This window comes from Hippocampus comes, unplaced genomic scaffold, assembly GCF_001891065.2.
Source record: "Hippocampus comes isolate QL1 unplaced genomic scaffold, H_comes_QL1_v1.1 scaffold249, whole genome shotgun sequence".
In the NCBI taxonomy this organism is placed as follows: Eukaryota; Metazoa; Chordata; class Actinopteri; order Syngnathiformes; family Syngnathidae; genus Hippocampus; species Hippocampus comes.
Window position 1 is genome coordinate 2020950 of NW_017805035.1, and position 10692 is coordinate 2031641.

The following is a 10692-nucleotide window of genomic DNA, read 5'->3' on the forward strand; positions in this document are numbered from 1 at the left end:
GGTGAGACGCGCGCTCAAATAAATACACTCCCCACACACACACACACACACACACACACACACACACACACACACACACACACACACACTAGAGGCGGACGCAGAAGTAGACTTTTGCTCCCTCCCACTCCCCGCAAAAAATAATCTCATCCCCTCCATAGCCCGAGTGATCCCAAACGGCCCCAGTCCTGAATTTGACACAGTCCCACTTCCGTCCCGGAAAATGATTCCAAAGTTGTGAGGACCGTACCCGCTCCCACCCTCCCAGGGAAAATGCCCCGCCCCCAGCTATGACGGCACGCCCACTCTTTCGACCGCAGTCTTTCACTCCATGCTGAGTGCAAATGTTCAAATATCCCTTTGAGAATATTTCTCGCACTTTTGACACCAAGTACTAAAAAAAATAAATAAAGTGTCATTCTTCAACTTCCACCATCCTCATCAACATTAAAATACAGTAACGCAGTAGGCCATAGTGGTCATCCAAAGAGAGGCAGAAGTTTTGTACACATCAACTGTACTTAAAAGTTCAATAAAATTCGTACTTGCATTATTGTTTCGTATTTTTTGGAGGTGAAAACAAGAAAAAAAAGGTCAGTCTTACGACATGAACGTTTTTGTGTGTTTCCGGAAGGTGCCGGGCCCGCCGAGACCTCCGAGGTTGACGACTTCTTTGCCGCCTGCATCGAAGAGGAGGAGCCTGAGGAAAAGGACGAGGGATGGCTGACTGAGTCGTGGGAGCGGCAGGTGGTGCGGCAGTACATGAGCGACAAGGTGCCGCTCTCTCACTCGCTGCTGGACTTCTGGAAGAACAGGTCAGGCGTGCTGCTGCCCGTCGCCAAGAAGTTTCTGTCCATCCCAGCAAGCGCCACGCCGTCGGAACAAGGCTTTGCTCTTGCCGACAGACGCGCCGCACTTAACCCGCAAAACGTGGACGCTTTGTTGTTCCTGCATAGCAACAGCCAAGTATAGGTGACCTCAAACATTCCATGTTTCTTTTTCAACTCTGGACTGTGTTCAGATGTGCTGATGAGTCCATGCGGTTGTTAATAAAGTTTTGATTTGGTTCGTGATCATACCGGTGAGTCAAGATGAGACAATTGGGAGTGGGATGGCGTTAAATTTTACGTGTGCGTGTGTGTGTGTGTGTGTGTGTGTGTGTGTGTGTGTGTGTGTGTGTGTGTGTATAACTGTCGGAAATTTTGCCTGTCGTAATGTCTGTTTCACAGTCTATTGGCTCCCCCTATCGGTGTAAAGTTGGTACTGCAATCACGCAATGAAACTGTCAGTGAACACAGCGATCATGTTTGGCGTAGATGAGACTTCAATTTTGCTTTCTTGACTGCAACCTTCCTCCTATCCTCCCTCCCGCTTTCCATTTTCCCCATTCACTCTTCCTCTCATACCATTCTATTCCCGTACATCCATCCTTCCTACATTCCCCCTTCTTCACTCGCGATGTTTCTCTCTCCTTCCGTGGTTCCTTCCTTCTTCCCTCTCTTTCTTACTTTAATATTCCTGTCCTTCCTTTCATATCACCCTTGATTTCTTTTCATCCATCTTTCCTACTTTCTTTCCTTTCTTCCATATTTCACCGTGTGTCACCGTGTACGTTCCTGTATCATGGCGTCCACCAGGGGGCGCCTTCCCTGAGGCTCAACCTGGGCCAAACAGAGGGCACGGGCCTGCCGCACGTGCGGTGTGGACGCGCCACTGCACCAAGCCTGGCCTATGCGCATGCGCAGCACACACACACACACACACACACACACACACACACACACACACACACACACACGCGCGCGCGCACACACTACCACTTGTTTTTATTTATTTTTTATTGTGAAGGATGGAGGGGGCGTGGCCATCCTTGTGGCGTCACTACCCATCAGGTCGTCGACCACTGAGGGGATGAAGGCAAGAGGAGCCGCTTCACATTGCCTGCACTAAAATAGACATCAATTAATTACAATAAGGTAAGACAACTTGATTTTACGACGGTTATTATTGTAATATATCTATTTGTTATAATATAAAATAAATCAAGTGATGGGCAATGGATGGAGCATGAATGAGAGGAGGGGGCTAATCATCATCAATTGGCTCCATTGGATTGAAGGGATAAGAGACGTTGTTCTTCGTGTGTGGCGACCTCCGCCAAGGAGAAAAAGGAACAAAAAATAAAAGCTTGAAGGTGAACTTGGCACGCACGAGATTCAATCGGTTGGGCGCATTTTGAAAGTCTTTTCATTTTCTACTCGAGCTCTTTTCCTGCCAACGATTAATAACCACGTTCGATGATTACTATCAATTTCTTGTCCACGCTACGTGAAACATACTCGCAGGAAAGGGGAGTTGAATGCTTGCCGAGGGGTTTCATAGAGGAGTGGGGGGGGGCTCCCGCGCTCTGCGTCGTGCGTCAAAATGACCTTGTCATGTGCACTTGTGCATCATTGCTGCTGCCTTACGAATATATCGATCACGATTTGATGGGAGGATCGTGGATATCAAATGTATGGAAATTCGGATGGTATTTTTTTTTAAAAAGGAGGGCGGTCGATATTTGGCAACTTTGACACCACCCTCTCCCCCAGGCCGCTGTCGCTGTTGCTCATTTGCATCCCAGCTTGTGTTCATCTTCACACCAGCACCGCCGTCATCATCATCATCATCATCATCATCATCACCACACACGCAGACTCTCGTTATGACGTCACACACACTCGGGGCATATTTGGCAGTAAATTAGTGGGACACAATGCTTTCTGGATGAAGTTAACGATTTAAAGTTGCCTCTGGCCAGAATGCAACTGGAATAGCCTCGTTCAGTGGTAGGCAACTCTGGTCCCCGAGAGCTGCTCTTCTACCTGTCTCATATTTTTCCCTCCTCCAAGCCGCTTGAGGATTGCTATCAGACCTCGACAGAGCTTGTTGATGATCTGAAAATTGTATCGGGTGCGTTGGAGGAGGGAAACATCTGAAACATTCTGGACTGCGACCCTCGAGGACCAATTCGACCATCCAAAGGCCGAATTCGAGGGCCGCGTAACATAACTTTAGGCGCGCTTTAACCGTACGCTGTTGTCAGAATTCACACAGCTTTCAAATTTGGCCTTCGTTTTTATGGCGACGGGCCCTGAGCAAAGGCTGCTTCGGAGCATACTTTCGTAGCCTGCGTTGCTCCGTTCTTCTTCTACACTTTAACATCTCTTCTTGCGGCGGCACAAAAGACAGTGAAGTGAGAGCCGCTAGGCCTGAAGAGTCGCTACGCCTGTCCGAATTTAATACGGTCAACTCAAGGACAAAATGTTCTTTCCAAGAATTACTCGCAGTAGTCTAAAGACGGTATTGTAATTCATTTTGTGTTGGCGGAATAAGAATGAAGCAGATTCATCCGTTTCCCTCCATTCCCGAAGTTGATGTTTTGTCCGATAGTACCCTCTGCTGTCCACTGTAACTGACGTCAAAGTGACCTCGGGCTCGCACGGCCACCGTCACAGTTGGCCTGTTTGCTGGATTTGGTCACATGATCACTTTGACGTCAATTTCAGTCGACAGCAGAGGGCACTCTCGGACAAAATGGCTGCCCCCTGAATGGATGGATTCTTTTGCTTCATTCGTATTCTACTAACACAACATTCAACACAAGACCGTCCCCATGGCAACCGACATCCAAATTTGCGCTCTTTTGCAATCTTATCAGGCAACTTGGGGGTCATTTTTCTTGGACTTGTGGCATTTGCTGCCTTCGCATCCACATTTGGACATAACGACCTGAAAGGTGGCCGTAAGAATGTTTTTTTGCAGTCGCTGTAATAACAGTGAGGCAAGCGCAAATATGATGACAATGCTGCACAATGTTGACAAGAAAGCCATCATAATTGCACGATAATGTGGTCAAACGTGGTGTCGTGAAGTTAATGTATCTTTTAAATATTCCACTTGGATTTCCCAGAAGAGCTAACGCGCTTCATGCGCTTGTTAAATGTCAGCGGAAAGCGCCGAAAGCTAATCGGGGCGCATGTGAGTGTAACGCTTGAGCTAAGCGCTAACCTGGCTTCGCGGAGGTGCGAGCTGCTGCCCATGAAACGGAATCCAATTGGTTGGCACTCGGCGCCTCTCCAGACGGCACACATTAAACCATCTCAAGGGATCCACTTTGAACTTTTCAAACCCAGCCGTGCCTTTGAACCCCAATTTGAAATCTCAGCCTAGGCTTGAATGTTGAATTTGAAATCCTTCACCTTAATTTTAATGCATGGCCCCGGTTAATTTCCTCATCCTCACTCGCAACCTAACACAGGTATAAAAGCGGATTTGAAAGCCTTAAACCCGTCTTGATATCCTGTTTTGAAACTTGAACGTACTGTTGAAACCCTAACTGAGAGGCCCTAACTGTGGCTTGAAGCCATACTTTGAAAACACTTGAAACCTTTGTTATAATGCTCCCTAATATGTTATCACAACCTTCTTTTGAAACACTGAGCCAGGTTTATACCCAAATTTGAAACCCTAACTTTCAAATTTTGGACCCAAAATGAATAGTGAAACATGGCTCGAATCGAAACCGTGCCTTAAAACCCTACTTTCTAATGCTAATTTGAAACCTTAACCCAAGCTTGAAACCCCGGTTTGAAATTTTAACTGTAAAAGGCCAAATTTTTTTCAGATAACGTACATTTTTACCAATATGGGCGTTCCCCTCTTTGTGACATCAACGCCCTCCTGTTGTTTGTTCAGGGCGGGGCACGCACGAGCAGGAGGGAGCGTATCAGGAGTCGTGGGTGTCGCCTTCAGGAGTCCCCATCAACCCCTCATGCGCTTGGACCGCTCCTGATCCCCAACGCAGCGAGTAGCCAGCACCTCCGCCAGCCGAGATGGACGACGACGGACGTTACCGGGACAACCGCTCTGACTTCATCCGCGGAGCCAAGGACATCGCCAAGGTGGCCAAGAAGCAGGTGGGCAAGAAAATGGGGCGCGGCGTGGACAAGATGGCCGACGAGTACACCCGCCGCTCCTACAAGCGTTTCGAGGAGGAAGACGATGACGACGACTACGCCGGGGTGCCGGTCGGCGAAGACGGCGGCGGTAGAGGCTACTACCGCAACGATAGCCGCGCCAACGATGACGACGCCCACAGTGACTCTACCGAAGGCCACGACGAGGACGACGAGATCTACGAGGGCGAGTACCAGGGCATCCCGCGGGGAGACTCGGGCAAGGCGGACGGCGCGGCGGTGCACGCGCATGCGCAGGTGCAGGCACAGCACTTCCGGGACCTGTCGGCGTATGAAGGCGAGCGCAGGAAGGACCAGGAGGAGCTGGCCCAGCAGTACGAGAGCATCTTGCAAGAGTGCGGCCATGGAAAGTTCCAGTGGACGCTCTACTTCGTGCTGGGTTTGGCACTCATGGCCGACGGCGTGGAGATCTTCGTCGTAGGCTTTGTGCTGCCAAGCGCCGAGAAGGACATGTGCCTGTCGGAACCCAACAAGGGAATGCTGGGTAAGAGTTAGTCCCGTTTCCCTCCACCAAGGTATTTTCCATCTGCAGAGGATTGTTTTCTGGGGACATTTCGACCTGGATGTTCCTGGTGCACACGCTCGCACCTTTCCAAGGAAGTTCCCGATTAATTTAGGCAAGACCTCTGAACCCTAACCACAAACCCTGATCCTAGTTCTACCCAAAACCCGTTACCAAATCCAACCTCGAACCATAATCCTTCCTGTATCATTCCAATATAAGATGTGATCTACCTGTATAGGCTTTCATCCAAGGACATTCGCAATGCTTACGCTAACCCTTTCCAAGGATGTTCCCGATGAATTTAGCCAAGACCCCTGAACCCTAAACACAAACTTTGAGCCTAGTTCTACCCTACACCTTAACCCCTTCCCAAATCCAACCCCTAACCCGAATCTTTTTTTTATATCATTCCAATGTAAACTATGACCTACCCGTATAGGCCTTCATTCGCAATGCTAACGCTAACCCTTTCCAAGGGGGTTCCCAATGCATTTCGTGAAGAATCTAAACTCAACATAAAACCAGAACCTTAACTTTACCACTCACCCAATCCCACACCTTTAACTTAACCCCAAATTTCAACCCTATTCTATTACCTCTACCTAATACCCTAATTTAATTTTAACCCCACCAGTCCCAACCCGAACCTTTTAAACGCTGTTCTATGCAAAACCTTAATTTGACTCAAGCCCAACTGCCTCATGTTGCACGTAAAACCCTACCCCTAACCACTCCTGACCCTCAACCTCTAAAACCTGAACCCTAAACTCCAAAACGCAACCCTTTCGATATAACTCTGGCAAGGATCCACACCTATCTCCAATTCTACCGAAAACTCGAACCGTAATCTCCACCTCATTGCACCTCTCACACTTTTCTCAACATATCTCCCCAAAACCTTAACTTTAGCTCCAGCCTTAACACCTCATGCTACCACAAACTCGAACCTAACCCATAATCCCCGATAACCAACCTTTAACGCTCCTAACCCTCACCCCTGAATTCACCCAAAGTCTGACCCTAAACCTAACCCTAAATTTACTGAAATAAACCCCAGAAACCTTCAATCCCAACCCTTGAATTTAGTCAAGAGTCCACATTGGCCGAGCCGTCCTCGTAAAGCCTATAACCACCTAAAGATGGCCAAAACCCAAAAAACTCAAACCCTCAACCCAAACCAAAACCTCACCTCACCCCAAATGGTGGTCAAGTCACCCACACCTCAACCTCAACCTCAACTCCTTTCCTGACTGACGAATGTAGGTAAGATTCTCCATTGCCCTAGCGCTAAACACCTTGCCCTAACCTACTCGGTGAAGTCTAAACCTCCACCAAGGCCCGATAAAATAATGGCAGCCTGCGCGCTATAAAAGTCACGCTAATAGAAACAAACGGCAGTCTTGATATGACTCACATCCCACCTGCTTCATCCCGGCTGTCATCTATCATCTCTCTCTCGCACACACACACACACACACACACACACACACACACACACACACACGCACACACACACACACACACACACACAGGCGCGCACAGTTATTGACAAGCTGTCAACAGTCTTGTCGCTAATAGAGCCTCCCGCGTGTTCCAGTGAGCTCGTCGGCGCAAAAGGCCGAGCGAGTGTTTGCCATTTTCGCGACTCTCAAGTGTCCAATGTCACTTCTCAACTCAACTGATCCAAATGTGTTGGACCGCTCTTTTCATTGCAAGGGCACACGTCCCGACCATCGTAGTAATCAGCGTTTTCCGTGACAACCGAGCAAAGGTGACATGGACTGTTTTGACAAAAAGATTTATATTTGAAACCCCTTTCCACTCACATCAAACACGATCCAAGAACATTTAACACTGCCCTAAATCCAACGTAAAACTTGGACCTCAACCCACATCCTCGCCCTGAAGGTAACTTTTATCCGTCCCACAAAGCGGGAATTAAAAATTTTCAGCTGCAATAGTGGGTGGAAAAAAATTCTAGATCAGAGGTCACCAACATCGTGCCCACGAGCCCCTTAGCAACACTACGTCGTTAGCTCATCCGTCTTAATGGAGATATGGCTAACTTGCCCACATGGGAGGATGGGCTGACATCATCTCCTATTTGCTCGTTGCCCGGTCCTGGTACGACATCCGCGTGCCCTCCTCCTAAGTTTGCATGGAACCTTTGGTCTCGCTCTGGGAGATGATCTCATACCATCATCATTTGAACCGCTACTGAATAGCCACTTTTTGGCTACTACAAATTATTTGGAGGTAAATAACTCCTTGCTACTGCGCCCGCTAGCTCGTCCCCTTCCATGCTATGGAACTGCACTATTACAAAAGATGCCCTAACCCCTAAACCTGCCTTAATCCTAATGAACATGAACCAACCCTCGGAGTTTGTCAGAGTGCGAGCCTCGTAATTCCCCCGAAATGGCTGCGTCAAACCAAAATGGCCGACTTCCTGTTCCATTTCCAGCTAGTTCCTTTGCATCATTTTGGATTAGCTGCCTGTGAATCGCCACCAAGTGGTTCTTTGAGGGCAGCACGATCAGGTGCCGCAGTTTTGGTTCAAATGTCATGAGCAACATCGTGGAGGAGCTCAGACAATTAGACTCGCTGGTACAAACTGATTTAGTTTCCAGATGTGTAAAGACTCGGTGTCTATTTAAGGGAGACCTTTATTTCGCTCGAGTGCCTGACGCAGCCGCCGTCTATGGCGCAGCGTCGGAGTGACAAGAAGGTGACTTTCACTCTCCTCCTCCGTTGATTGCCGTCTGTGCGTCTGTGCTGGTGTTTCCACGGCGACGGCCATGCTTATTAGCATACTAGCTCATGCGTGTGGGTGTGTGTATTTTACTGTAACGGCCAGCAGTGTGTTAGCGTGAGCGTGTGTGCGCATGTGTGTGTGACTCATGTGCTTCACTCGAGCATGGCAGAGAAACGTGGCGAGACGTCGCCGCAATGCAGCAAAGTGCTGATCAGATGCACATGAGGGTGGCTGGGGGACTATGGGGGGGGCGCTGTGGGGTGACTGTGGGGGGTACCGCCACCCTAAAGCTGGATCAGCATCACTAGGCTACGTTAGCATGGCTAGGACAACTGATGTCCTGTCCAATTTGGGGCATGGATCCTTGAGGACTTTTTGTGCATCCTGTTATGAGACGTGTCCACCCAATCTCATGTCTGTGAATGAAACTGGGATTGGGGCTCATTATTTTTAGTGTCAAAACATCAAAAACGTCGACTGGAATTGGCTTAAAATGGCTGCTTTGAAGCAAAACCTTGAAAAACCTTTTTTCTGCATCCTGACAAAGTAGACATTTCCATTTAATTTTGTGTCCATTGGTGAAACTGGTTTTTGGGGCTCATTATTTTAAGAATCAGAGTCATTTCATTCAACCCAAAATGGCCGCTTCAAGCCAAAATGGCCAACTTCCTGTTCAATTTCTGGGATTGGTCTTTTTTTTTTTTTTTGTGGATCCTATTATGACCGACGTGTCCAACCAATTTCATGTCTGTCAATGAAACCGGTATTGGCGCTCACTATTTTTAGCGTCACACCATCCACTGGAATTGGCTGAAAATGGCTGTGCCATGAGCCAAAACCTTGAAAAACCTTTTTTGTACATCTTGATAAAAGAGACATGTCCATCCATTAAAGTGGTGTTGTGTGCTCATTATTTTTATCATCAAAGCGTCAACGTAGGAACTCACCTCATATGGCTTTTTCCAAGCAAAAAGCTTACTTCTTGTTCCGTTTCGGCCAGGACACCCTTGAAAATGTTATTTTTAGTGTGAAACCTGGATCTGGCCAAAAATGGCTGCTTCAAACCAAAATCTCTGACTTCCTGTTTTATTTTGGCTCCCTGACACTTTTTCGTGGATGTTTGACATGTCCACTCATGTTCATGTCCATCAGGATGGTGTTCAGGACCCCTAAAATACAGTGTACACATAATCATCAAGATTGACATACTATGGGTTTGAAGCCACAAAAAAATAAATAAATAAATAAATAAAATAATCTTGGACAACAAAACACCACCTGTACCAACCTACGTTTGCCGTCACACTGATGTCACGAGACAAACCAAATGATGAAGAAAAGCAGCAATGACAGCAGCGTGATGATGAAGGGGGCGAGGCTGAGGGGGAAGAGCAGCTGAGCATCTCTGTAGGCTCGGAAAGGATGTGGGGGGAGGGGAAAAAAGAGAAAAAGGGGACGACGATGGAGTCTGTGACAACGATGCTGAAAAGCTCCAGGCCGTGTGTGCGCGTGTGTCTGTGTGAGGATGTGTGTCTCACTGAAGGCTAGTGTGTCGTGCAGTGTGGGGGCGGGGTAACGCGTGAGGGACATGGGTGACTATAAATAGTCATGGAGTGTTCCCTCTCTCCTCAGCCGAGGATCTTTGGCTTCTGGATGTTGTTCGGCCATCACGACCACGGCAGGCCTCGGCAAGGGCGACCCAAAGGCGATTTTTTTTTTTTTTGAGTCACTGGTGTAGTTCTTGTAAATACATTTTTTAAAAATATACTTTACCTTCGTGGTGATCTGAATACACAACAACGTCGAGTTCGCTTCTCGGATTTTGTCCTCGGGGTGGATCAGCTTTTGTCTGAGGGTCTTAGTGGGTTATTCTGACAAACCAGCTACATAACAGGCCTCCTTATTTTACTTTCTGTCTCAGTCTTTAAACTCTGGTGGAGTGGCAAGCCTGATTTAGGATGCAAATTAGCAAACAAGACCTGCAAAAGTACACCTTATAGCTGATTTTTTTTTGTGGCTACTTTTAAAAAAAAATACAAGCCCTATATTTTACCCAAGATGGACAAATTAGCAAACAAGAACTGAAAAAGTACACCTTATAGCTGATTTTTTTGTGGCTACTTTAAAAAAAATACAAGCCTTATAATTTACCCAAGATGGCCGCTTCAAATCAAAGTGGCCCACTTCCTGTTAAATGTGGTGGGACTCAGATCCATCAGACTTTTTCGTACATCATGTTACAAATTCGTCCAAATTGTGGCTTGACAGGCGGGCCGGTGTTTGATTGGTTAACACGTCGACCTTACAGTTCAGAGGAACCGGGTTCGATTCCAGCTCCGGCCTTCCTGTGTGGAGTTTGCATGTTCTCCCCGTGCCTGCGTGGGTTTTCTCCGGGTAATCCGGTTTCCTCC

General features: G+C 47.7%; 1 protein-coding gene across 4 annotated transcripts in view; it reads left to right on the forward strand.

Annotated features, from left to right (window-relative positions):
- The first annotated feature begins 1826 nt into the window (after nucleotides 1–1826).
- Nucleotides 1827–10692, forward strand: part of sv2a (synaptic vesicle glycoprotein 2A) — a 19058-nt gene continuing 10192 nt past the window's right edge. For 2 of the 4 annotated variants that reach the window (XM_019863788.1, XM_019863791.1), the window contains exons 1-2: nucleotides 1828–1976; nucleotides 4741–5505. In XM_019863788.1, coding sequence (XP_019719347.1) covers nucleotides 4878–5505 — 628 coding nt within the window. In that variant the 5' untranslated portion in view covers nucleotides 1828–1976; nucleotides 4741–4877. Of the gene's footprint in view, nucleotides 1977–2100; nucleotides 2195–4740; nucleotides 5506–10692 lie in introns of those variants that run through there. The other 2 variants (XM_019863789.1, XM_019863790.1) reach the window with 2 other exon arrangements.